We start from the raw sequence: 27,547 nt of genomic DNA, 5'->3' as shown, positions 1-27,547 counted from the left end.
AACTGTCTCTCAAAACCAGGCATCACCTGGAGTTTGTCAATATCCAATCCCTAACAACCATTCATGACTACAAGTTCAGCTCCACCCTTTGATACCACTTTCCCACAACGCCTCTCCTCCCCTGGCGCCACAATGCCCTGGGATAAAGGAACAAGTCATATGTACTTAACCACCTTCTGAGATATACAACTATTAAGAAAGGAAATCAAACACTAGTTCCAAACACGTTAAGATTGAGGACAATTACACTAGGGCAGTTAGACACACACATACATATGTACACACACTCACAAATACACACACACACACATGCATTTGGCAGGGAATACAGTTTCAAACAATTGACTCAGGTGATAGACTGGAGTCTGTTACTTAGCTCAGCCTTTTAAAGTGAAGGAAAAGATGTCCTGTTTTATAGGGGTTATAAGATTGCTACCTCTGTAATTAACCACCAAATAGGTGAGTATTCACAGTTGCCATAAAATAACCATTCTCGGAGACTTGTACATATCTCGTAAATAAATAATTGGATTATAATTATAGAATCATAGACTCCCTACTGTGCAGAAGAGGCCATTCAGCCCATATGTCTGTGCCGCCTCTCCGAAAGAACATCTCACTTACCCAGGGCGCCCCCCCCTCCACCCTATCCCCGTAACCCTGCATATTTACCATGACTAATCCACCTAACCTACACATTTCTGGACACTAAGGGGCAACTAGGGGCGGCACGGTAGCACAGTGGTTAGCACTGCTGCTTCACAGCTCCAGGGACCTGGGTTCGATTCCCGGCTTGGGTCACTGTCTGTGTGGAGTTTGCACATTCTCCTCATGTCTGCGTGGGTTTCCTCCGGGTGCTCCGGTTTCCTCCCACAGTCCAAAGATGTGCGGATTAGGTTAATTGGCCATGCTAAATTGCCCCTTAGTATCCCGGAATGCGTAGGTTAGAGGGATTAGCGGGTAAATATGTAGGGATATGGGGATAGGGCCTGGGTGGGATCGTGGTCGGTGCAGACTCGATGGGCCGAATGGCCTCTTTCTGCACTGTAGGGTTTCTATGATTTCTATGAACTTAGCATGGCCAATCAACCTAACCCGCACATCTTTCGGACTGTGGGAGGAAACCGGAGCACCCGGAGGAAACCCACACAAACACGGGGAGAACGTGCAAACTCTGCACAGACAGTGACCCAAAGCCGGAATCGGACCTGGGTCCCTGGCGCTGTGAGGCAGCAGCACTAACCACTGTGCCACCATGCTGTCCTTTCATTATATAATTATGATAAATATTATATATTATATAATATTTAATATTATAAATAAGATAAATATTATATAATAAATCTCAATATTATAATGTAACATTTGTGAGCTGGAGATTCTAACATCGATAAAACCAAAAGCAACCTTAGAAACAATTAACGTGCCTCAGTGACATTAATTTGAGTCATTGGCACTGTATGCTTATAATCTTTATATAATTGCCAGCATCTGTAAAGTGTAAAGAGGGCTTAACTTGCATGAAAATTACAACTTGTATTGTTGGGCAGCAGGCTTAGCAGGGGAGTCTTGTTTAGTTTAGTTTATTTATTAGTGTCACAAGTAGGCTTACATTAACACAGCAATGAAGTTACTGTGAAAATCCCCTGGTTGCCACACTCCGGCACCTGTTCGGGTTCACTGAGGAAGAATTGAGCATGGCCAATCCACCTAACCAGCACATCTTTGGACTGTGGGAGGAAACCGGAGCACCCGGGGGAAACCCACACAGACACGGGGAGGATGTGCAAACTCCACACAGACAGTAGTTACCCGAGGCCAGAATTGAACCGGGTCTCTGGCGCTGTGAGGCAGCAGTGCCAACCAGTGTGCCACAGTGCCGCCCCATCTCAACTTCCTTGCAACCACTTCCGCTCGGAGATCATACTGCAGCCGGAAGTGTGGGGGAAGCCAGGAGATTTCTGGCTTAAGTTAAAGCAGTGGAAGAGGAAATTCTGGGCTCCCTTGTCTCAGAAGAGAACTACACACAAAAACACATTTCTTCCCGATTGCACGCTGACCTCCTGTGCGTCTCCAACTACTTTTGAAAAATACATTTCAGCTATCGAGCAGATGGACTTTGAGAGCCTAGTGATTTGCTACCTGCTATGGTGTAGAGAGCTGTGACAACCAGCATCAGCACCGTGGAGAGGTAGAGATTCCATCCCAAGCACACTTGGACAAACAGGGCTCCTGAGTACAGGTCTGTCTGGTGAGATAAAAATGAGATATCGCTGTTTAGTTCTCTGCACAATGTGTTGCAAATGAAAGACAAGAGATTCTGTCCATGGACTGATGGTTAACAGAAAACAGAAACCACAAAAGGAGATTAGAGAAGTTAAGTGAGTGCATGGAATGCTCTTTGTCTTTGTCACCTCATCTCTCCCTACACCCTAACTATGACTAACACTACATTCTCCACTCTCTCCTTTCCTTTTCTATGAATGGTATGCTTTGTCTGTAGAGCGCGCAAGAAACAATACTAATGTATACTAATACGTGACAATAATAAATCAAATCAAATCAAAATCAATTCACCATTCCTCCCACTTTGACCTTTAGAGTAATCTTTGATCCATCATTGGTGGCTTCAGCTACAGAGCCAGCAGTCTGTCTGGGATTCTCCGACCTCGCCCGCGGCGGGGATTCTCCTGTCCCGCTGCTGTGAACGGAGATTTGGCTGAGCGCCAAATTCTTCATTCTCACTGGCAGCGGCAGCAGTGCATGCGAGACCGGGGAATGCCGGCCTCTATTTCCCTCCCCTTCCTTCTTTCAGACACTCCTCTTTGACCAAGCTTTTGCCACACGTCATAACATCTCGAGATTCGGCTCCAGAACTGTTATTGTTGATTGTTGCCTTATGAAGCATCTTGGAAAGGTTTTCTACTTGAAAGGCACTATGTTTCCAGGAATGAGGGACTGCGTTTACGAGGCCAGTTCGGAAAAGCTGGGGTTATTCATCTTGGAGCAGAGGAAGTTAAGAGGAGACTTGATAGAGTTGTTTAAATTCATGGATGAATTTGACAGGTTAAATAAGGAGAAATTGTTTCCAGTGGCAGAAGGATCAGTAACCGAGCCACACCAATGTATGATGTGTGGCAAAAGAATCAGATGTTCTTCGGACGGCACAGTGGCATAGTGGTTAACACTACTGCCTCACAGCGCCAGGGACCCGGGTTCGATTCCCGGCTTGGGTCACTGTCTGTGTGGAGTCTGCATGTTCTCCCTATGTCTGTGTGGGTTTCCTCCGGGTGCTCCGGTTTCCTCCGACATTCCAAAGATGTGCGGGTTAGCTGGAGTGGCCAGGCTAAATGGCCTCTTAGTGTCGGGGGATTAGCAGGTAAATGCATAGGGGGATAGGTATTGTTTCTTGCACGCTATACAGACAAAACATATCATTCATAGGGTACATGGGGAGAAGGAAAAGGAGAGTACAGAATGTAGTGTTACTGTCATAGCGAGGGTGTAGAGAAAGATTAGCTTAATGCATATGGGGATAGGGCCTGGGTGGGATTGTGGTCAGTGCAGACTCGATGGGCTGAATGGTCTCCTCCTGCATTGTCGGATTCTAGGTAGCACTAGAATTTTTTATTAGGAGTTGTTATGATACTCTCTGAAGGGGTGGTAAAAGCAAATTCAGTGGTAACTTTCAAAAGGGAATTGTATAGATACTTGAAAGAGGAGAAAATGCAGGGTATTAGGGAACGAGCTGAATGATTTGATTTGATTTATTATTGCCACATGTATTGCGATACAGTGAAAAGTATTATTTCTTGCACGCTATACAGACAAAACATATCATTCATAGGGTACATGGGGAGAAGGAAAAGGAGAGGGTGCAGAATGTAGTGTTACTGACATAGCGAGGGTGTAGAGAAAGATTAGCTTAATATACGGTAGGTCCATGCAAAGGTCTGATGCCAGCAGGGAAGATGATGTTCTTGTATCTGTTGGTACGTGTTCTCAGACTTTTGCATTTTTTCCCAACGGAAGAAGGTGGAAGAGAGTATAAAAGCAAAATACTGAGGATGCTGGAATCTGAAACAAAAACAGAAAATGCTGGAAAATCTCAGCAGATCTGACAGCGTCTGTGGGGAGAGAAGAGGGCCAACGTTTCAAGTCTAGATGACCCTTCTGATGAATTTTGACGAAGGGTCATCTAGACTCGAAATGCTGGCTCTATTCTCACCCCACAGGTGCTGTCAGACCTGCTGAGGTTTTCCATCATTTTCTGTGTTTGTGTGAAAGACAGTATGTCCGGGGTCCATGGGGTCCTTGATTCTGCTGGCTGCTTTTCCGAGGCAGCGGGAAGTATAGACAGAGTCAATGGATGAGAGGCTGGTGTGCATGACGGATTGGGCTTCGTTCATGACCTTTTGTAGTTTCTTGAGCCAACATGGGCATTATAGACTGAATGGTCTACTTTGTCATTCAATGACTCAATGTCATTAGCATCATTGCAATGTCCTCTCCTGCTCTTTCTCTGTCCGTTATGGAATTGAATCTCTGAGTGTTCTAGAGAAAGAACTACTGAGAGGCATCTGAGATTCCATCAACATCTTCTGTTAACTTCTAAGATATAATGGCTGCTTCTGTCTATACAGCCTGGATTTATTTCCCTTGATCATTTAGACAGACTCTTAAGAAAGAAAATCCTTATAATCTCCAATGCTAAAGGCAGACTGGAGATGAACGAGCCAGAGGGTGTCCGTGATTAACAGTCATGGAATGTGCAAACCTGCAGAAGAAACAGGTTTCAAATGACATGTTTGGGCATCAATACGTGTACAAGAAATGAGATCTAGAAAATCTTTGCAATAAAAGAATAACAGAAATGTACTTCAAGAGGCCACATTTCTATTAATATGACAAAATTAATTTAAGGAGTCGTCATTAGGGGAATGTTTTCTTTCCAGTTAGGACACATGGAAACAAACCCTATAGGTGAAATTTTACCAAAAAAATTCTAAGTGCTGAATGAGCGAGAAAACAGGAAACGTTTCAGATCGTTTTTCAGGCGAGTTTTAAAATGCAATCTTACAGCATTTAGTGCAAGAAAAGTGCCAGGATGCGATTCTCGCCAGCAGGGGGAGAGGGGGTGGATCCTGGGTTCATTGGGGAAGAATACTGGGAGATCTCCTGCCAACCCCCACCCATCCACCCCATGGACAACCGGACACCACATCAGGATTCCCTCCACGGACATCACCACCCCCCACCCCCCGCCGATCACCCCCCCCCTGCCCACACCGCAGAGTTCTCTCCCTCCTCAATCGCTGATTGACCTCCCCCCCCCCTACACACACTGGCAGAGTTCCCCCTCCCCTCCCACCAATTTCACAGCTGAAATTGTTGCCCACCTTGTATACATCACCCCGAGCCTGTTTTATCACTCCCGCTGTGGTATAATCCGGGCAGACAATGCATTGCACATCCTCTGCTCAGTATTTCCTAGTCTACCACACACTAACAAGAAGAGCTTAAGATAGGGCTCCCTTTAAATGGGGGTCACGACTCCCCCCTCCTCCTCCCCCTCCTCCCTCCCCCCCACGCTGAGACTTCAAGATGTGATACTGGGGTCAGGAATGGTTGGCGCACAGCTCCGACTGAAATGTTAACTTCTGTGAGACCCCTTTAAATCCTCATTTTAAAAAAATATATAAATGAAGCGCTTGGCTTAAATGACCAATGTTTGAGGCCTGATTCCTGCTCCAAAACTAAAGTGAAAGGCTGATTTCCCCTCCCACCTCAGGACGAGTGAGGTCGTAAAATCCTACCCATTATTTCATTAACACTCAATTATTAAGATGTATTCTTAAAATGCCGTGTGAATTATAAGAGATTACCTTCCCAGACAGGCCAAAAAAAAGACACGACCAACTTAGTTACTTGTTTCAAAGAACAACAAAGAACAAAGAACAGTACAGCACAGGAAACAGGCCCTTCGGCCCTCCAAGCCTGTGCCGCTCCTTGGTCCAACTAGACCAATCGTTTGTATCCCTCCATTCCCAGGCTGCTCATGTGACTATCCAGGTAAGTCTTAAACGATGTCAGCGTGCCTGCCTCCACCACCCTACTTGGCAGCGTATTCCAGGCCCCCACCACCCTCTGTGTAAAAAACATCCCTCTAATATCTGAGTTATACCTCGCCCCTCTCACCTTGAGCCCGTGACCCCTCGTGAACGTCACTTCTGATCTGGGAAAAAGCTTCCCATCGTTCACCCTATCTATCCCCTTCATAATCTTGTATACCTCTATTAGATCTCCCCTCATTCTCCGTCTTTCCAAGGAGAACAACCCCAGTTTACCCAATCTCTCCTCATAGCTAAGACCCTCCATACCAGGCAACATCCTGACTGAAGGAACGAATTCAAGGCTATTGGTCAATGTTTCGGCTAACTCAAGGTAAGTTAAGCTTTCTCCTCTTACTATTGACAGTTTGCTTTTTATCTTCCTGACTCTACCTTTTTAATAGTTAATAAACTTTCAGAATTCACCATTTAAAAAAGTGTTCTTTCTTGCCACATGGCTAAGTCTATACAACCTAACTGAGGAGTTACTGCAAACAAATGAACCCCGTAAGTCTTAGTCCGAGTGAAGCATAGTTTTAACAACTGCAGAAAGGCAGGGCCTGAATAGACAATGATAATGGTTAATTTGGGAGGGTTTATTATCGGGTGTAATTTATCAGGGTGTGCCATGCCAAACGAGATCGACGGAAAGTGATTTCAGTGCAATGTAATTGCGGAAGGTGTGACCATCTACTCATCTCACACCATAGGGTGTGCCAATTTTTGGGGGAATTCAGGGATGAGTGTGCAAGTCAAAGCAGTTGCATCAAATAATGGCCTTACCAGTGTAAATCCAAACACAATAAAAATGAGGTAATGTGCTTTGCAGTTAGACATTGCTAGGTCAACAAGAATAACTTTAACATTCACTGCCAGTGGCCATGACGTTCACTGCCTCACAGTTGCTAAGAAGAAGAAGTGTCTGATCGACGTAGACCTTTGTACTGCGGGTCAACATCCTCTTGGGCAGAGAGGATGTTTCCCCCTGTGGGGGAACCTAGAGTCAGGAGGCACAGTTTAAAATAAGGAAGGGGGTCTCCCAGTTAATCTGGAGGCAAGGGGGAATTTCTTCACTCAGAGAATGGTTGATCTTTGGAACTCTCTACCCCAGAGAGTACTGGAGGGTGGACTCACTGAATATATTCAAGGCTGAGTTAGATTTCTGATGGGAATCAAGTCGAGAGGATTAATAATCACGCAAGTTTAAAAATCACAGAAGCTGCAAGCTGTATCTCAGTCACACAGGGAAAGCTATGTACAGACCACAAGTCTTGTTTAAAGCAGACCCAGAGAAGAGTCAAGGCCCATTTAATTGAACGATGTGCAGATGCAGGTCATGTTTGGCCATTAGAATAAGGAACAATGGAAAGGGAGGCTGATATACCACTAGTCAGAGATAGAGCTATCATTGTTTGATGCTATAACATGCAAAAGTTATAATTGGACACTATACCTTTATGTATGCATGATGTAACCTTAATCAATAACCGTGAGTGGATAGAGATAACTCCTATGACTCAACTGGTATAATCCAATTACTTGTAATCGAATTTGAAACTATAACTGCTTGTGTATTTCTGAATTCTGTACCCCCACTCTCCCTGATGACTTAAGTGGGAGTCCTAAAACTATAGGGTGGGATTATACGGCCTCACTTGTCCCACAAACCAGAAAATCCTGCCTGAGGTCAACGGACCTTCCCATGCTCCGCCTCTTGCCTGCTCCGATTCCCGTGGCGGGCGGGACAGTAAAATTCCGGCCATAGATTTAATAAATCATCTTAAACCACTTGGGGGGGAACAGTAGTTTTAACTACAACAACAAATAAAACATCGAAGAACACAAGTGTTATGGCAGACAGGGAGCAAAGTGGAGTGAAGGCGACAACCCAGTCAGCCGCAATCTTATTGAATGACGGAGCAGACCTGAGGGGCCGAATGGTCCACGCCTGCTCCTATTACTTATGTTCTCACAAAGCGCAATTCGAGCAAGGGTTAGTCAGAGGCTCGTTTTACACCCTGTGGAAATCCGTGGCAAAGACATGTGAGCCTGAATATAAAAACTGCTCGCTCAGTCATTATCACTGGTTCATGCCACAGGAGACAAGTTCCACTCCCTTGTATATTGAAGTAAGGCAAGCCCTGATTTGCCATCCAATTCCTGGAATGTAGGGTGGTGACAATAATGCGTAAGTCAGTCGCACAATGTCTTGAGTTATCTATTACTGTGGGCCAGCACCAGTCATGCATTTTCAATCCTCCGGAAGACCCTGCTCTGTGCTTAATGGAATTTTTATTAAAATGCTACTCTTATTAAAACATATATGCAGTTATTCATGCAGCATGCACTGCATATTACAGGAAAATATTGTCAGTAAACTGTTTAGGTTGTATAGCACAGTCCCAGCATTGTTGTTGTTCAAACCACATGGTGAGATATGAGACTCTAAAGACTTAGGGCATAACTAGTCTTCGCCAACAGTGTAAAAAAAGCTCATAGCAAATCACTATCAGGGTTGGGTGGTGGCAGAGTGATAATGTCACTGGATATAACCCAGCGTCCTAGGCTCATACCCTGGGAACAATTGTTCAAATCTCACCACGGCAGCTGTTGAAATTTGGATTCAATTTTTTAAGACACCTGGAACTGGGAACTGGTCTCAGTAAGTGTGACTGTGAAACTATCATCGGTGATTGTAAAAATCCATCGGGTTCACTAAAGTCCTTGGCGAATGGAACTCTGCCATCCTGGTATGCCGTACCTGGGACTTCAGATCCACAGCAACACGCTTGACTCCAAACTGCCCTCTGATTTGGCCTGGCAAGCCATTCAGTGCCAGGGAAATTAGGGGTAAGCAACAATAGTTGGCCTTGCCAGCGATGCCCACATCCCTTGAAAGAATAGGTTTTGAAAAAGCAGATGATTTTTCACTCCCACCAGTTTTCATTTTCCATTGACTTGTTTCAGACAAACTTGCCATGCATTGGTATGGTCACATCCTACCATGTCATTTCATTCGTATGACCATGTCCTACCATGTCATTTCATTGGTATGACCATGTCCTACCATGTCATGTCAATGTTTAGCCTTGGAAGCCACTCCTTGCCATTGTCTCTAATGAAACCCCAAATTAGAACAGAAAGAAGTATTTGAAAAATACAGTGATTCCAGTGGTTGATACTTCCAGCACTGCACCGAGGGGGCGCTGCACCGAGGGGGCACTGCACCGAGGGGGCACTGCACCGAGGGGGCACTGCACCGAGGGGGCGCTGCACCGAGGGGGCGCTGCACCGAGGGGGCGCTGCACCGAGGGGGCGCTGCACCGAGGGGGCACTGCACCGAGGGGGCGCTGCACCGAGGGGGCGCTGCACCGAGGGGGCGCTGCACCGAGGGGGCGCTGCACCGAGGGGGCGCTGCACCGAGGGGGCGCTGCACCGAGGGGGCGCTGCACCGAGGGGGCGCTGCACCGAGGGGGCGCTGCACCGAGGGGGCGCTGCACCGAGGGGGCGCTGCACCGAGGGGGCGCTGCACCGAGGGGGCACTGCACCGAGGGGGCGCTGCACCGAGGGGGCGCTGCACCGAGGGGGCACTGCACCGAGGGGGCGCTGCACCGAGGGGGCGCTGCACCGAGGGGGCACTGCACCGAGGGGGCGCTGCACCGAGGGGGCGCTGCACCGAGGGGGCACTGCACCGAGGGGGCGCTGCACCGAGGGGGCGCTGCACTGAGGGGGCGCTGCACCGAGGGGGCGCTGCACTGAGGGGGCGCTGCACCGAGGGGGCGCTGCACTGAGGGGGCGCTGCACCGAGGGGGCGCTGCACTGTCAGAAGTGTCTTCTTTCAGATAAGACCTTTGACTGAAACTGCCTTTTCAGATGAATGCCAAAGCTCCTACAGCCACTTTTCAACCACACATAAACAACAATGGAAACAGAAACTTTACTCACAGATATCTTTGTGAAAACGGACAACAGCAGTGACAGGGCAGATAAATACATCCGAATCCTTTCCCCTCCAAATCTCTTTTGAAGGTATTCAGGCATAGTCACTATCTGCGATAAATAATTGGTAAAAGACAAGTTAACGTATATATAACTGGGTAGAATCTCTCATTTCCCAATCGTAATGAAGTTGTTTGCAACGTAGACCTGATGTACTTACCCCAGATGATATGTAGACAGGTACAAATATCCAGGCCAGGACCAAGAGCACATAGGTAGCCTATTGAGATAATTACAGAGTAAGTCATTGACCAACATAAATTATTATTCAGCTATTGTAGCTGAAAGGTCATTGAATGGAAAATCCCGCCCGAGGTCAACGGGCCTTTCCATGGTCTGTGATCCGCCCGCTAGGGTTCCTGTGGCGGGCGGGACGGGAAGATTCTGCCCGTTAACTCTATTTGTCTCTCCACCGCTGCCTGACCTGCTGAGAATTTCCATCCATTGACTCTGTCTACATTTCCCACTGCCTCGGCAAAGCAGCCAGCGTAATTAAGGACCCCACGCACCCCGGACATTCTCTCTTCCACCTTCTTCCTTCGGGAAAAAGATACAAAAGTCTGAGGTCACGTACCAACCAATTCAAGAACAGCTTCTTCTCTGCTGCTGTCAGACTTTTGAATGGACCTACTTTGCATTAAGTTGATCTTTCTCTACACCCTAGCTATGACTGTAACGCTACATTCTGTACTCTCTCCTTTCCTTCTCTATGAATGGTATGTTTTGTCTGTATAGGGTGCAATAAGCAAAAGTTTTCACTGTATTTTAATACATATGACAAAAATAAATCAAATCAAAGCATTTACTGCTTGTACGACAGAAGCTGAACATTTGCTTATTGTAGTCAGGACAGAGTTTCCAACTTGGAACACAACTAGCTATCCTACTGCAAATTGCACCAAAAAATGTGCTTGCTTTACAAAATGTTCTCTGTTCCTGACCATTCTCTCCTGGATTCCTACTCAATCTCATGTACAAATCACAGAATCTGCCTGAACCGCTACACTTAAGCAGCATTTTAACTTTTAAGAAAAATTTCTGCAACAGTATTCCTTGATGGGCTGGATCTTACCAGCTTGTCCCGTGGTCGATTGGCATGGCGAGCCAGTAAGACAGAGCAAGAGGCGCAAAATTGGGTTCGCGCCTGATTTCCTGACTCCCGCAATCTTTCCAGCCCTGTTCTGCTGGCGGAATTCCCGGAAGGGTGCGAGGCTGATTTAAATATTAATGACATGTTTTGCGTGACAGGTCTCCCAGTATACTGTGCATACACAGTAAATTGGGAGATCGGACACCTGCACAATGGTGCCCCTAGAACTCAGCAGACGGCCTCGCGGGCAGGCTGAGACTCCACCTCTCCCCCTACTGGTGAGAATCACATTACAGCCTCTGTACTGCGCAGAGTGCCATAAGCTACCATGATTTATCTCGCTGAAAAATGGGAGGTTTTCTTGTCCATTTTACACTTAGAATTTTTTTGGTGAAAGTTCCAGAGTGGAAACTTGGTGCAGTTTGATTAATCCAGTTGAAAATGGGTCCGTTATATAAACATTTTAAATTGGTGCCAGTCCATCACTTATGAGGAACCCAGTTTCAATTTGCTAAAGATTATCTTCTTTTAAAAAAAATACAAAAATATTTTCTTATGTGAGGAGTAACATCATCTGTTCCTTAGTAATTTTTGGAAAAAAACATTCAAAACCTTTGAAAACATCTATGCACCTAGAAATTCATGCTTAATCTTTGATTCCTCCTCAAAAGTCTAGAAACAAGCTTAATTAAATGAAAACACCCAATGATTGTTAATTCTCAAGTGCAATGTATTTTAAACCAATGCAAAAGTTGAAAGAAAATTGATTTACATTTTAAATTGTGAGATTTTTTTGGGGGGGGAACAGTTACGCTGATTGAGCAGTAACATCCAGGCCAGAGAATCATAACATCAGACCACACAGAGGGAGGCCACTCAGCCCATCTTGTCTGTGCCAGCTCTTTGAAATAATCTCACTCTCTTGTTTTTCCTCCCCGCCCCACCTCTCCCCCACCATTGACCCCGCAAATATTCCCCTTTTAGACTGATACGAATGTTCACTTTACATTGTTCCTATTTGAAAGGTCAGTAATGCTTCTGTCGCAAATAATTTAAGGTATTTTCGTTTAATAACATTTGAGTCAGTTGCTCATTAAACAAAGAACAAAGAACAAAGAACAATACAGCACAGGAACAGGCCCTTCGGCCCTCCAAGCCCGCGCTGCTCCCAGGTCCAAACTAGACCATTCTTTTGTATCCCTCCATTCCCACTCCATTCATGTGGCTATCTAGATAAGTCTTAAATGTTCCCAGTGTGTCCGCCTCCACCACCTTGCCCGGCAGCGCATTCCAGGCCCCCATCACCCTCTGTGTAAAATACGTCCTTCTGATATCCGTGTTAAACCTCCCCCCCCTCACCTTGAACCTATGACCCCTCGTGAACGTCACCACCGACCTGGGAAAAAGCTTCCCACCGTTCACCCTATCTATGCCTTTCATAATTTTATACACCTCTATTAGGTCACCCCTCATCCTCCGTCTTTCCAGTGAGAACAACCCCAGTTTACCCAATCTCTCCTCATAACTAAGCCCTTCCATACCAGGCAACATCCTGGTAAACCTCCTCTGCACTCTCTCTAAAGCCTCCACATCCTTCTGGTAGTGTGGCGACCAGAACTGGGCGCAGTATTCCAAATGCGGCCGAACCAACGTTTTATACAACCGCAACATCAGACCCCAACTTTTATACTCTATGCCCCGTCCTATAAAGGCAAGCATACCATATGCCTTCTTCACCACCTTCTCCACCTGTGACGTCACCTTCAAGGATCTGTGGACTTGCACACCCAGGTCCCTCTGTAATATCGTTAGAAATTGTATTTTTGTTTGAAATACTTAAGCTAAGGGAATTGAGTTCCACAGTAAATTAGACTACAAACCTTCCCCTGGCCCATTTGGTGGAATGGAGATGCCTTCTCCCTCTCCGCTCCCCAACATCACCCCCCCGCCCCCCCCACCCCTCTGAAGAGATGGAAATGAAATTAGGTTTGCAAATCGGTGAGGGAAGGCAGTGGATGGAGGGTGCATCATCTTCCCGCCACCATCACATTTTACCAGTGGTAGGGAAGGCAGAGGAAGGCCTTTGTGTCCAAAGGTCAATCAAAGGAAGATGAATGTGTGGCTGAGGGACTGGTGCAGGGGGCAGGGATTCAGGTTCCTGGACCATTGGGACCTCTTTAGGGGCAGGGGTGATCTGTATACAAAAAACGGGTGGAACTTGAATCACACGGGGACCAATATCCTGGCCGGTAGGTTGGCTAAGGTTACTGGGGAGAATTTAAACTAGATAGGTTGGGGGGAGGGGAGCTAGAAGAGTTGACTAGGATCAAGGAACTAATTGATGGGGTGGAGGATGCAGGGGTAAGGGGAATTACAAAATTAATGGTAGAGGAGAGGGTGCAAGTGAATGAAGGCGGTAATTTAGATAAGGGAGTAGAGGGAGAGGGTGTTCGCGACTCATCAAAGCGGGTCCAGATAAAAGCTGGAATAAGGACACTTTGCCTGAATGCACGAAGCATTCGGAACAAGGTAAATGAGTTGATGGTGCAAATCAGCACGAGTGGGTACGATCTAGTGGCCATTACAGAAACGTGGCTGAAAGGTGACCAGGACTGGGAGATGAATATCCAGGGGTATCAGGCGTTTAGGAAGAATAGACAGGAAGGAAAAGGTGGTGGGGTTGCGCTATTAATAAGAGATAATATCAGGGTAGTACTGAGGGATGACATAGGCTCTGAGGAACAAAACGTGGAATCATTATGGGTAGAGATGAGGAATAGTAGAGGGAGAAAGACACTAGTAGGTGTGGTATATAGGCCCCCAAATAATAATGTTGAGGTAGGGAGGGCTATAAACAAGCAGATAAGGGATGCGTGTAAAAACGGAACGGCAATAATCATGGGGGACTTCAACATGCACATTGACTGGCAGACTCAAGTCGGTAAGGGTGGAATGGAGGAAGAGTTCTTAGAATGCTGTCGGGATAGTTTCCTTGAACAGCATGTTACGGAACCGACGAGGGAACGAGCTATTTTGGATCTGGTATTGTGTAACGAGGTAGGTAGAATTAAGGATCTTATTGTGAAGGACCCTCTTGGGTCTAGTGACCACAATATGGTCGAATTTCTGATTCAGATGGAAGAGGAGAAAGTTTGGTCCCAAACCAGTGTCCTCTGTTTGAACAGAGGGAAATATGATAGGATGAGGGATGAATTGGCTAAGGTAGACTGGGAGAGCAGGCTGGCAGGTAGGATAGCTGAGGAACAGTGGAGGATTTTTAAGGAGATCCTTTTCAGTTCTCAGCAAAAATATATTCCAGCAAAAAACAAGGATTGTAAGAAAAGGGAGAACCAGCCGTGGATAACGAAGGAAATAAAGGAGAGTATTAAAATAAAAACAGCTGCGTACAGAGTGGCCAAAAATAGTGGAGAAACAAGTGATTGGGAAAAATTTAAGAAACAACAAAGAGAGACTAAGAAAGCGATAAAGAAAGGAAGGATAGACTATGAAGCTAGGCTAGCAATTAATATAAAAAATGATAGTAAAAGTTTTTATAAATATATAAAAAGGAATAGAGTGGCTAGAGTGAATGTTGGACCCTTGGAGGACGAGAGGGGGGAGTTAATAGTGGGAAATGAGGATATGGCTGAGTCTTTAAATAAGTTTTTTGTGTCGGTCTTCACGGTGGAGGACACAAATAGTTTGCCAAATATTAACGATAGAGGGTTGGCAGCAGGAGAAATACTTAATACAATTACTGTTACCAGAGAGGCAGTGCTGGGTAGACTAATGGGACTGAAGGTGGATAAGTCCCCGGGTCCGGATGGAATGCATCCCAGGGTATTGAAAGAAATGTCAGAGGTAATAGTGGATGCGTTAGTGATTATTTATCAAAACTCGTTGCATTCTGGGGTAGTGCCGGTTGATTGGAAAACGGCTAATGTTACGCCGCTGTTTAAAAAAGGAAGGAGACAAAAGGCGGGTAACTATAGGCCGGTCAGCTTAACGTCTGTAGTAGGGAAAATGCTGGAATCCATTATTAAAGAGGAGATAGCAGGGCATCTGGATAGAAATGGTTCGATCAATCAGACGCAGCATGGATTCATGAGGGGAAAGTCGTGCTTGACGAACATGTTGGATTTTTATGAAGATGTGACTAGGGCGGTTGATGGAGGAGAACCGGTGGATGCGGTGTTTTTGGATTTCCAAAAGGCGTTTGATAAGGTGCCCCATAAAAGGCTACTGAAGAAGATTAGGGCACACGGATTTGGGGGTAGTGTGTTAAAGTGGATTGGGGACTGGCTATCCGACAGGAAGCAAAGAGTCGGAATAAATGGGTGTTTTTCCGGTTGGAGGAAGGTAACTAGTGGCGTGCCGCAGGGATCGGTACTCGGGCCGCAACTATTTACCATTTATATAGATGATCTGGAGGAGGGGACGGAGTGTAGGGTAACGAAGTTTGCAGACGACACAAAGATAAGTGGAAAAGTGAATCGTGTGGAGGACGGAGAAGATCTGCAGAGAGATTTGGACAGGCTGAGTGAGTGGGCGAGGATATGGCAAATGGAGTATAACGTTGAGAAATGCGAGGTTATACACTTTGGAGGAAATAATAACAAATGGGATTACTATCTCAATGGAAACAAATTAAAACATGCTACCGTGCAAAGGGACCTGGGGGTCCTTGTGCATGAGACGCAAAAGCCCAGTCTGCAGGTACAACAGGTGATCAAGAAGGCAAATGGGATGTTGGCCTATATTGTGAAGGGGATAGAATATAAAAGCAGGGATGTCTTGATGCACCTGTACAGGGCATTGGTGAGGCCGCAGCTGGAATACTGTGTGCAGTATTGGTCCCCTTATATGAGGAAGGATATATTGGCATTGGAGGGAGTGCAGAGAAGGTTCACCAGGTTGATACCGGAGATGAGGGGTTTGGATTATGAGGAGAGGCTGAGGAGATTGGGTTTGTACTCGTTGGAGTTTAGAAGGATGAGGGGGGATCTTATGGAGACTTATAAGATAATGTGGGGGCTGGATAGGGTGGAGGCGGAGAGATTCTTTCCACTTAGTAAGGAAGTTAAAACTAGAGGACACAGCCTCAAAATAAAGGGGGGTCGGTTTAAGACAGAGTTGAGGAGGAACTTCTTCTCCCAGAGGGTGGTGAATCTCTGGAATTCTCTGCCCACTGAGGTGGTGGAGGCTACCTCGCTGAATATGTTTAAAGCGCGGATGGATGGATTCCTGATCGGTAAGGGAATTAAGGGTTATGGGGATCAGGCGGGTAAGTGGTACTGATCCACGTCAGATCAGCCATGATCTTATTGAATGGCGGGGCAGGCTCGAGGGGCTAGATGGCCTACTCCTGCTCCTATTTCTTATGTTCTTATGTTCTTATGTAAATAATTTAAGTGACATATTCCCACCACAAGAGGATTTTAGCAGCAGCAAATGGGCCTTCCCCTGTGTAGAAAGACCGTCCGAAGCGTGCTGGCAGCCTCCCTGCATGTTCGTTGGTGGGGGAATGGGGGCAATGGGGCTGCTTTTGGAGCCACTCTTTGGCCCAACAAGGGATACTCAGGTTGCAATTTAGCCAGGAGCTCGGGGAGCCTATTGTTCTCCATTGCTTTCTCCATGACAATGTTGCAGCCAATCAGAGTCAGCTTGCCAGCCAATCAGCATCCTTTTGTCCTGTATTATATATTGTGGTGGTCATTTGAAATTTGGCATTCTTGAGTTTGTCCTGTTGGGTGCAAGATAAAAAGCTTTGGCTCCTTTTTTCAGCAACGTTGAAGTCCAAATGACCCCAAATGAATGGTAACAGGTACATATCGAACAGCAAGTGCTTGGTTTGGGGAAATACTATATACACTTAAAACAGTTTAGTTTCTAACTACACCCTCAGATGATTGGGTTGATATGGTGACACCCAAAAGAAATAATTATATCTTTCAAATATTAAGAGTATTGCTCAAGATCTATCAAATGCTTTAGGGTGCAGCACTTAGAAATAACACTGTGTTATATGGCCTTGGGCGAGAAATGTCAGCAATGATTCAAAGAAACAATTCTTGGAATTGCATGAAGTATATGCCATGAACTGAATTAACATGTAAATTTACAATTCCAATTAAAGGCTTACCAGGTGACTAGTTTGAGAGGCTTTGCACCAATCAGATAACTCACAGTGGTGATTTTAAATGAAGCATTGAATGTGTGATAAAGGAATCCTACTTTGAGGAACAACAAAATGTCAACAAAACAAAGGAGATAGTCATCGACTTCAGGAAGCATAGTGGAGGGCATGTTCTTGTCTACATCAATGAGGACGAAGTGGAAATGGTCGAGAGCTTTTTACGTGTCCAGATCACCAACAACCTGTCCTGATCCCTCCATGCGATCGCAATAGTTAAGAAAGCCCACTAATACCTCTACTTTCTCAAAAGACTAAGGAAATTTGGCATGTCAGCTACATGTCTGCAGATGCACCATAGAAAGCATTCTTTCCAGTTGTATCACAGCTTGGTATGGTTTCTGCTCTGTCCAAGACCGCAATAAACTACAGAGGGTCGTGAATGAAGCCCAGTCCATTATTCAAATCCATTGACACTGTCTACACTTCCCGCTGCCTCGGAAAAGCAGCCAGCATAGCAAAGGACCTCACGCATCCCGGGCATACCCCCTTCCACCTTCTTCCACCGGGAAAAAGATACAAAAATCTGAGGACACATACCAACTGACTCAAAAACAACTTCTTCCCAGCTGCCATCAGACTTTTGAATGGACCGACCTTGCATCAAGTTGATCTTTCTCTACATCCTAGCTATGACTGTCACACTACATTCTGCACCCTCTCCTTTCCTTTCCTATGTATGGTATGCTTTGTCTGTATAGCAGGCAAGAAACAATACTTTTGACTGTATACTAATACATGTGACAATAATAAATCAAATCAAATCAAAAGGAACCAAAGGAGGCAAGCACAGATAAGGCATTCCAGGAAATGAAGGAGTTCCAGTAAAAGGGAGGAAAGGAGTACGATGTTATTGGGAACAATAATCCCAAACTCCACTTGGGAACATGGAAAACAAAACCAGAATGTGGTGATTTGTGGTGATTGTCCCTTTAGGAGCAACACCGCAGAAAAGTAGTAGTTTTAAAAGGGTAGCTCTGTTAATTAAAGATAACATCAGGGTGGTAGTGAGAGACGATATAGGCTCTAAGGAGCAGAATGTGGAATCGTTGTGGGTGGAGATAAGGAATAGTGAGGGGAGAAAGTCACTGGTGGGCGTGGTCTATAGGCCCCCAAATAATAACTTTGAGGTGGGTCGGGCTATAAACAAGCAAATAATGGATGCGTGCGAAAACGGAACAGCAATAATCATGGGGGATTTTAACCTGCATATTGATTGGTTGACTCAAGTCGGACGCGGTGGACTTGAGGAAGAGTTCTTAGAATGCTGTCTGGATAGTTTCCTCGAACAGTATGTTACAGAACATACGAGGGAGCAAGCTATCTTGGATCTGGTCCTGTGTAATAAGACAGGTAAAATTAATGATCTTCTTGTGAGGGATCCTCTTGGAATGAGTGATCACAATATGGTTGAATTTCTAATACAAGTAGGGTCCCAAACCAGTGTCCTCTGCTTCAACAGAGGGGAGTACAGTAGGATGTGGGCAGAATTGGCTAATGTAGACTGGGAGCGCAGACTAGTTGGTAGGACAGCTGAGCAACAGTGGCGGATTTTTAAGGAGATTTTTCTCAGTACTCAGCAGAAATATATTCCTGTGATAAAAAAGGAATGTAAGAAAAGGGATAACCAGCCGTAGATAACTAAGGAAATAAAGGAGAGTATTAAATTAAAAACCGATGCGTACAGAGTGGCCAAAATTAGTGGGGAATTAGAAGATAGGGAAAGCTTTAAAAAACAACAAAGAACTACTAAGAAAGTGATAAAGAAAGGAAAGATAGATTATGAAACTAAACTAGCACAAAGTATAAAAACTGATAGTAAAAGTTTTTACAAATATATAAAAAGGAAAAGAGTAGCTGAAGTAAATCATAGAATCATAGAATCATAGAAACCCTACAGCACAGAAAGAGGCCATTCGGCCCATCGAGTCTGCACCGACCACAATCCCACCCAGACCCTACCTCCATATCCCTACATATTTACCCGCTAATCCCTCCAACCTACGCATCTCAGGACACTAAGAGCAATTTTTTAACTTGACCAATCAACCTAACCTGCACATCTTTGGACTGTGGGAGGAAACCGGAGCACCCGGAGGAAACCCACGCAGACACGAGGAGAATGTGCAAACTCCACACAGACAGTGACCCGAGCCGGGATTCGAACCCAGGTCCCTGGAGCTGTGAAGCAGCAGTGCTAACCACTGTGCTACCGTGCCGCCCCTTGTTGGACCCTTAGAAGACGAGAAGGGGGATTTAATAATGGGAAAGGAGGAAATGGCCGAGGCCTTAAACAAGTTTTTTGTGTCGGTCTTCACGGTAGAGGACACAAATAGCTTACCGAAAATTGATGGTCGTGGGACTGTAGGGGGTGAGGTCCTTAAAACGATTACTATTACTAAAGAGGTAGTGCTTGGTAGGTTAATGGGACTAAAGGTAGACAAGTCCCCGGGCCCGGATGGAATGCATCCCAGGGTACTGAAAGAAATGGCAGAAGTAATAGTCGATGCGTTGGTTGTAATTTATCAAAATTCGCTGGACTCTGGGGAAGTGCCGGCTGATTGGAAAACAGCTAATGTGATGCCACTGTTTAAAAAAGGAGGTAGACAAAAGGCGGGTAACTACAGGCCGGTTAGCTTAACGTCCGTAGTTGGGAAATTTCTGGAATCCATCATTAAAGAAGAAATAGCAGGACACCTGGAAAAAAATGGTTCGATCAAGCAGACGCAGCATGGATTCATGAAGGGAAAGTCGTGTTTGACGAATTTACTGGATTTTTATGAAGATGTAACGAGTGCGGTTGATGGAGGGGAACTGGTGGATGTGGTGTTTTTGGATTTCCAGAAGGCGTTCGATAAGGTGCCTCACAAAAGGTTGCTGCAGAAGATTACGGTACACGGAGTTGGGGATAAAGTGTTAGCGTGGATTGAGGATTGGCTATCTAACAGGAAGCAGAGAGTTGGAATAAATGGGTGCTTTTCTGGTTGGCAGTTGGTGACTAGTGGTGTGCCGCAGGAATCGGTGCTGGGGCCTCAACTGTTTACCATATACATAGACGATCTGAAGGAGGGGACCGAGTGTAGGGTAACAAAGTTTGAGGATGATACAAAGATGAGTGGGAAAGCGAATTGCATGGAGGATGCGGAAAGTCTGCTTGGAGATTTGGATAGGCTAAGTGAGTGGGCAAGGATCTGGCAGATGGAGTATAACGTTGACAAGTGTGAGGTTATACACTTTGGAAGGAATAATAGTAAAATGGACTATTATTTAAATGGTGAAAAATTACAACATGCTACTGTGCAGAGGGACCTGGGGGTCCTTGTGCATGAATCGCAAAAACTCAGTTTGCAGGTGCAGCAGGTGATCAAGAAGGCAAATGGAATGTTGGCCTTTATCGCGAAGGGGATGGAGTATAAAAGCAGGGAGGTCTTGCGGCAATTGTACAAGGTACTGGTGAGGCCGCAACTAGAGTACTGTGTGAAATTTTGGTCCCCTTCTTTGCGGAAGGATGTATTGGCCTTGGAGGGAGTACAGAGAAGGTTCACCAGGTTGATACCGGAGATGAGGGGGTTAGCTTATGAGGAGAGATTGAGTAGATTGGGCCTGTACTCATTGGAGTTTAGAAGGCTGAGGGGAGATCTTATAGAGACATATAAGATAATGAAGGGGCTAGACAGGGTAGAAGCAGAGAGATTCTTTCCACTTAGAAAGAAAACAAGAACTAGAGGACACAGCCTCAAAATAAGGGGGAGTCAGTTTAGGACAGAGTTGAGGAGGAACTTCTTCTCTCAGAGGGTAATGAATCTCTGGAATTCTCTGCCCATTGAAGCAGTGGAGGCTACCTCGTTAAATATGTTTAAGTCACAGGTAGATAGATTTCTGATCAATAAGGGAATTAAGGGTTATGGGGAGCAGGCGGGTAAGTGGAAAACTAAACCACTATCAGAACAGCCATGATCTTATTGAATGGCGGGGCAGGCTCGAGGGGCTAGATGGCCTACTCCTGCTCTTATTTCTTATGTTCTTAAAAGAGTCACCTAGCATGGGGGACCAATTGGGACTGAGATTGGGTAACCACCCCAGCAGGGTGGAGTCCTCTCTTAAGCAGAAGGCATGCAGGAGACATGTAGGGACTAGGGCAGCCATGTGGCTGCTGGCCTCTCTACAGTTTTTTTTATCAATAAATACCTATTGTGTTTCCAATGAAGGCCGTGAACGTGCATCATTACATCTGGCGACGGGGATGGGAGTATGATGACGCTGCCTCTGGCCCGATACCTGTGAGTATCCTGTTCCAATTGAAGTCTGAGGAAAGGAGTGCTCACTCAAGTGTCTGTCTTTGGGTGAACAGACCCTTTTGAGATGTTAAGATGTTGTCAGGCCTTGAGGGAGGGACATGGGACTAGCTTGGATTGGTCAGTATAGTCAAAGGTTTAGAAAAGTATCGGGAAAAAAAAGAGAAAATAACCCTTAGAAGCAAGAGCTGTGATTTTGAGATTAAGGAAAAGTTGAAAAAAAAATAAAGAGTTGTTGCAAAATTTTTCAAAAAGAAAGAAAAGATATGAGAACACAGAGAGCAACGTTTTAAAAGAAGAAGAAATGCCCCGGAGAACTACAGTGAGTTTTTCAAAAGCACTGGAAATTGAAGAGGCTGGGATGGACAGGCTCCCAATCACAGCAGAGCCTGCGGGGGTTCCATGGTTGAGGTCCCTGCACTGATGGCCATAAACAGGTCCAGAAAGCGAGCGACCGAGGTGGGGATCGTCCGACCTAACTGTCTGCCCCTCAACCGCGGCTATATTCGCAGCCGGGTGTCCCTGGAGAGGTAGCATACGGTATCCAAGGGCACTGTTAACACCTTCCGTGCCCGCTGAGCACTGCAGGGACTGGGGTGCATTATCACCCCTTCAATCACATTTTGATTTGATGTTTTAAGTTTCCTTTCCACTTTGTCTTTTGTTTCGGGCGGTTCCCCTCCTTTTGGGAGCTGCCCCTTTTAATTGCCCCTTTTAATTTATCCCCCTGTTAATTTGATTTAGTTTAGTTGGTTGGCCCAAAAAGATTGCTCCTTGCACTGATGGATTGCAGGCAGCTGTGTTCTGGGGAGCACAGAAATCCTCAACCTGTTTAAAAAAGAAGTTAAACAGTTGTAAAAACAACGGCCGCTTGTACCTCAAGCGCCAGTGAAATTGAGAAAAGAACAGCACATCAGAAAGGAGAGACAAAGATTCTCCAAAATGAGAAAAGTGCAGAGGTCACTAAAAGGGCTTGCGGCAGCCAGGTCCGCGCCAAAACTTCAAAAGCGCGGAAAAAACACAGAGAAAGCCAGCAGCTAATATATATTACAAACAGCAAAGGTCCCAGCACTGATCCCTGAGGAATGCCACTCAGGGTCAAAGAGAGTAAAATTAAAAGTGAAGGTAAAAACTGAAAGGATATTAATTATTGGAATCCTCTACTGTAGAATGCTGTGGATGTCCTGTCATTATAGTCAAGGCTGAAGTTGATAGACTTTTGAACTTTCTGAAAGAATCAAGAATCATAGAATCCCTACAGTACAGAAGGAGGCCATTCAGCCCATTGAGTCTGCACCGACCACAATCCCACCCAGGCTCTATTCCTGTAACCCCGTACATTTACCCTGCTAATCCTCCTGACACTAAGGTCAATTTAGCATGGCCAATCAACCTAACCTGCACATCTTTGGAGTGTGGGAGGAAACAGGGGCACCTGTTTCAGACAAAAGACAAAATTATACCCGTCTCTACTACTGCCTCTGGCAGCTTGTTCCAGACACTCATCACCCTCTGTGTGAACAAATTGCCCCTCTGGCCCTTTTGTATCTCTCTCCTCTCACCTTAAACCTATGCCCTCTAGTTTTAGACTCCCCTACCTTTGGGAAAAGATGTTGACTATCTACCTTATCTATGTCCTCATTATTTTATAGACCTCCATAAGATCACGCCTAAGTCTCCTACGCTCCAGGGAAAAAAGTCCCAGTCTATCCAGCCTCTCCTTATAACTCAAACCATCAAGTCCCGGTAGCATCCTAATACATTTTTTCTGCACTCTTTCTAGTTTAATAATATCCTTTCTTAGACTACAGCGAGTTTTAATGACAGATATTGGAGAAACTGCAACTTGAAGAAGTTTCTCCCCCACCATCACTCCAAAAGAAAATGGCTAGCTCACGTTTTTCATAGGTTAATGTTAATCTTACATTCCACTCAAATCCAGCAACAGCAATTCCTCCAGCTGCCCCAGTTCCAGCCAGCCCAATGAACAGTCCAGAACCTTCACTGCTGGCAAATAGCGATGCCCCGATCTATAAATGATAAAAGGAAAAGGGTAACATATTAAGTAAGCATGGTTGCGCTAGACTTCAAGAAAATGGTTAGTGATTGCCCTCTAGAGGCCCAAACCATGCATTGCACTCAGACTGAAGAGGATCAGTTCAATTCCCGGGTCCGATTCCAGTCTCTGGTCACTGTCTGTGTGGAGTCTGCACGTTCTCCTCGTGTCTGCGTGGGATTCCTCCAGGTGCTCCGGTTTCCTCCCGCACTCCTAAGATATATAGGTTAGGTTGATTGGCCATGCTAAATTGTCCCTTAGTTTCCTCCTGCTATCAAATCTCCTCAAGAAGAAGATCCCCAGTCTCTCCAATCCATCTACATGAGAAAAGTTCCTCGTCCCTGGTACCTTTCTTATGATTTTTGCAGCGCCCTCTCTAATGCCTTCACATCCCTCCTATAAAGTGTGGTGCCCAGAACTGGTCATGATGATCTAGTTGAGGCCAAACTCGTGTTTTCTAGAGATTTGTCATAACTTACTTATTTTTATACTCTATGCCCATCCTTATAAAGCTGCAGGAAAGGATGTCCCGAGGCATGGTACATTGGGGAAACCATGCAGACGCTACGACAATGGATGAATGAACACCGCTCGACAATCACCAGGCAAGACTGTTCTCTTCCTGTGGGGGAGCACTTCAGCAGTCACGGGCATTCAGCCTTGGATCTTCGGGTAAGCGTTCTCCAAGGCGGCCTTCATGACACACGACAGCGCAGAGTCGCTGAGCAGAAACTGATAGCCAAGTTCCGCACACATGAGGACGGCCTAAACCGGGATGTTGGATTTATGTCACATTATCAGTAACCCCCACAGCTTGCCCCCTGGACTTGCAGAATCTCACTAGCTGTTCTGACTGGAGACAATACACATCTCTTTAACCTGTGTTTAATGCTCCCTCCACCCACACTGTCTGTACCTTTAAGACCTGGCTGGCTGTAGGGATTCGCATTCTAATTAGTATTCTGTAACTTGATTTCTGTGTCTCTGTGCACTGTTTGAGAGCACATTTCCACTCCATCTGACGAAGGAGCAGCGCTCCGAAAGCTTATGGTATTTGCTACCAAATAAACCTGTTGGACTTTAACCTGGTGTTGTGAGACTTCTTACTGCATCCCTATAAAGCTCAGGATACTGTACACTTTATTAATGGCCTTCTCAACCTGTCCTGCCACCTTCAATGATTTGTACTCCCAGGTCCCTCTGCTCCCGCACTCCCTTTAGAATTGTATCCTTTATTTCATATTGCCTCTACTTGTTACTTCCCATTAGAATGAATCACCTCCCATTTCTCTGCATTAAATTTCATCTTCTTTTAATTCATTCGTGGGACATGGGTATCGCTGGCTGGCCGGCATTTATTGCCCATCCCTAGTTGCCCTTGGAGGGCAGTTGAGAGTCAACCACATTGCTGTGGTTCCAGAGTCACATGTAGGCCAGACTGGGTAAGGATGGCAGATTTCCTTCCCTAAAGGACATTAGTGAAGCAGATGGGTTTTTCCGACAATCGACAATGGTCATCAGTAGATTCTTAATTCTTGATTTTTTTAATTGAATTCACCATCTGCGGGATTCGAATCTGGATCCCCAGAACATTAGTTGAGTTTCTGGATTAATGGTCTAGCAATAAAACCACAAGGCCATCATCTGCCACGTGTCTACCCATTTCCACCAACCTCATCATGTGCTCCTGAAGTTTATCACTTTCCTCCTCACAGTTCACAATACTTCCAAGTTTTGTGTCAATTTTTGAAATTGTGGCCAGCGCACCAATCATACACCTCAATCCATCTCAATCATAGATCTCAGGAGTAACAAGGATATTAACGCTGACCCCCCCCCCTCATCGTGTACCTTTCCCCAGTCTGAAGAACAACCGTTGACCACTAATCTGTTCCTGTCCCTTTTATTCCACGGCCTTCAACTCTGCTGACAAGCCTCTTTTGTGGCACTTTATGAAATGCTTCTTAGAAGTCCATGTACACCACATCTACTGCATTACCCTTATCAACCTTCTCTGTTACATCAAAAACTCAGATGAGTTAGTTAAACATGATTTGCCCTTAAGAAATCAGTGATCGCTTTCCTTAATTAATCCACTGACAGTTAATTTTGTCCTGAATTATAATTTCTAAATGTTTTTCCATCACAGAAGTTGGCTTGCTGTCACTGTGTTCATACTTGCACCCTTTCATTAACATGGGTGTAACACTGACAATTTCCCAGTCCTCTGGCACCACCCCGCGTAACGATGAACAAATGACGAAGAGTCAGTTCTTCTCTTTTCTATTTGGCGGCTTTGATGGGAAGGGGGATGTACTGCGTGATCCTGAAGTCTGTGGCTCATTACCCCACCCAGACCGCTCACGTCATAGAATCCCTACAGTGCAGAAAGAGGCCGTTCGGCCCATCGATCCTGCAACACCACCAATCCCACCCAGACTCTATCACCGTAACCCCACGTCTTTACCCTAGCTAGTCCCCCTGACACTAAGGGGAAATTTAGCATGGCCAACCGACACATCTTTGGACTGTGGGAGGAAATCGGAGCACCCGGAGGAAACCCACGCAGACACGGGGGGGAATGGGCAAACTCCACACAGACAGAGCTCCAAGGCTGGAATCGAACCCAGGTCTCTGGCACCGTGAGGCAGCAGTGCTAACCACTGTGTCACCGTGTCACTCTACTCTTGGCATGGATGACATCTATTGGTGGCACCCCATCTGAATTCTTGCCAATAAAGACATTCTGCGACTTTTTGCCCCAGTTATAAAGGCAGATCTTAGACTTGTAGAATTAATTAGGTGTGAAAATTAATTGGAGACATCAGAGTCTCATCATGAGGCCGGACAAGCTAAGGGAATGCTAAGTTGAAGTTCTTTAACTAACAGCCCATCCCTCTACTGTCAGAGCTACCAGGGCTGCCACCTTGCCCCTGAAGCTGGCAGCATCAATCGTACTTGCAGTCCATGTCTTAACCCTTTATGAGGAAACAGATACGTCAATACTTACAGGCCACCAAGCCATGTTTCTGCCCGCAAGGAAGTATCCACTGAGTGTGTTCCTGTTCACTCTGCATGTGGACTGTAAAGATGGAAGATAGATAGGTATTATGCAGGATGTTGCCAAGAAAAAGAACATTCTGCAACTTTAGCAGCTAAGCTGCAATGTCTGTAAGAATATCCGAAATTTCATTCACAGTAATTGTATCTACTGAGCATCTTGATCTCATCAAATTCCCAAAGGTGCTTCATAGGAGTGTTACCAAAAGAACTTTGACCCCAAGTCACAGATATTAGGGCAGTGACCAAAAGCTCGGTCAAAACGCTTTTGACCCCAAGTCACAGATATTAGGGCAGTGACCAAAAGCTCGGTCAAAACGGTAGGTTTAAAAGAGCACCTTAAAAGGAGGGGAGGGAGAGAGCCAGAGGTTTTGGGGTATTCCAGAACTTAGGGCCTCAGCAGCTGAAGGCACAGTCGCCATTGGTGGAGCAATTGAAATCAGGGTAAGAGGCTTGTATAGAGCTACAGGACCCTGGCTCTGCAAAATAGAAACCCTACAGTGCAGAAGGAGGCCATTCGGCCCATTGAGTCTGCGCCGACAACAATCCCACCCAGGCCCTATCCCCGTAACCCCACGTATTTACCCTGCTAACCTCCCCTAACACTAAGGGGTACTTTAGCATGGCCAATCAACCTAACCCGCACATCTTTGGACTGTTGGAGGAAACCGGAGCACCCGGAGGAAACACAGGCAGACACGGGGAGAATGTGCAGACTCCACACAGACAGTGACCCAATGCCGA

General features: G+C 45.7%; 1 protein-coding gene across 2 annotated transcripts in view; it reads right to left on the bottom strand.

Annotated features, from left to right (window-relative positions):
- Nucleotides 1-26,783, bottom strand: part of LOC144510808 (sodium/mannose cotransporter SLC5A10-like) — a 163,950-nt gene extending 137,167 nt beyond the window's left edge. For both annotated transcript variants that reach the window (XM_078240720.1, XM_078240721.1), the window contains exons 1-5: nt 26,754-26,783; nt 23,613-23,717; nt 10,270-10,329; nt 10,056-10,160; nt 2,143-2,248 (exon numbers count right to left, since the gene is read on the bottom strand). In XM_078240720.1, the coding sequence (XP_078096846.1) occupies nt 2,143-2,248; nt 10,056-10,160; nt 10,270-10,329; nt 23,613-23,717; nt 26,754-26,768 (391 nt within the window). In that variant the 5' untranslated portion in view covers nt 26,769-26,783. The remainder of the gene's footprint in view (nt 1-2,142; nt 2,249-10,055; nt 10,161-10,269; nt 10,330-23,612; nt 23,718-26,753) is intronic.
- Between the last annotated feature and the right edge of the window lie 764 nt (nt 26,784-27,547).

The sequence above is a fragment of the Mustelus asterias genome, chromosome 23 (genome assembly GCF_964213995.1).
Source record: "Mustelus asterias chromosome 23, sMusAst1.hap1.1, whole genome shotgun sequence".
Taxonomy (NCBI): domain Eukaryota; kingdom Metazoa; phylum Chordata; class Chondrichthyes; order Carcharhiniformes; family Triakidae; genus Mustelus; species Mustelus asterias.
The sequence above is the reverse complement of the archived record's forward strand: the minus strand, read 5'-3'. Positions and strand labels throughout refer to the sequence as shown.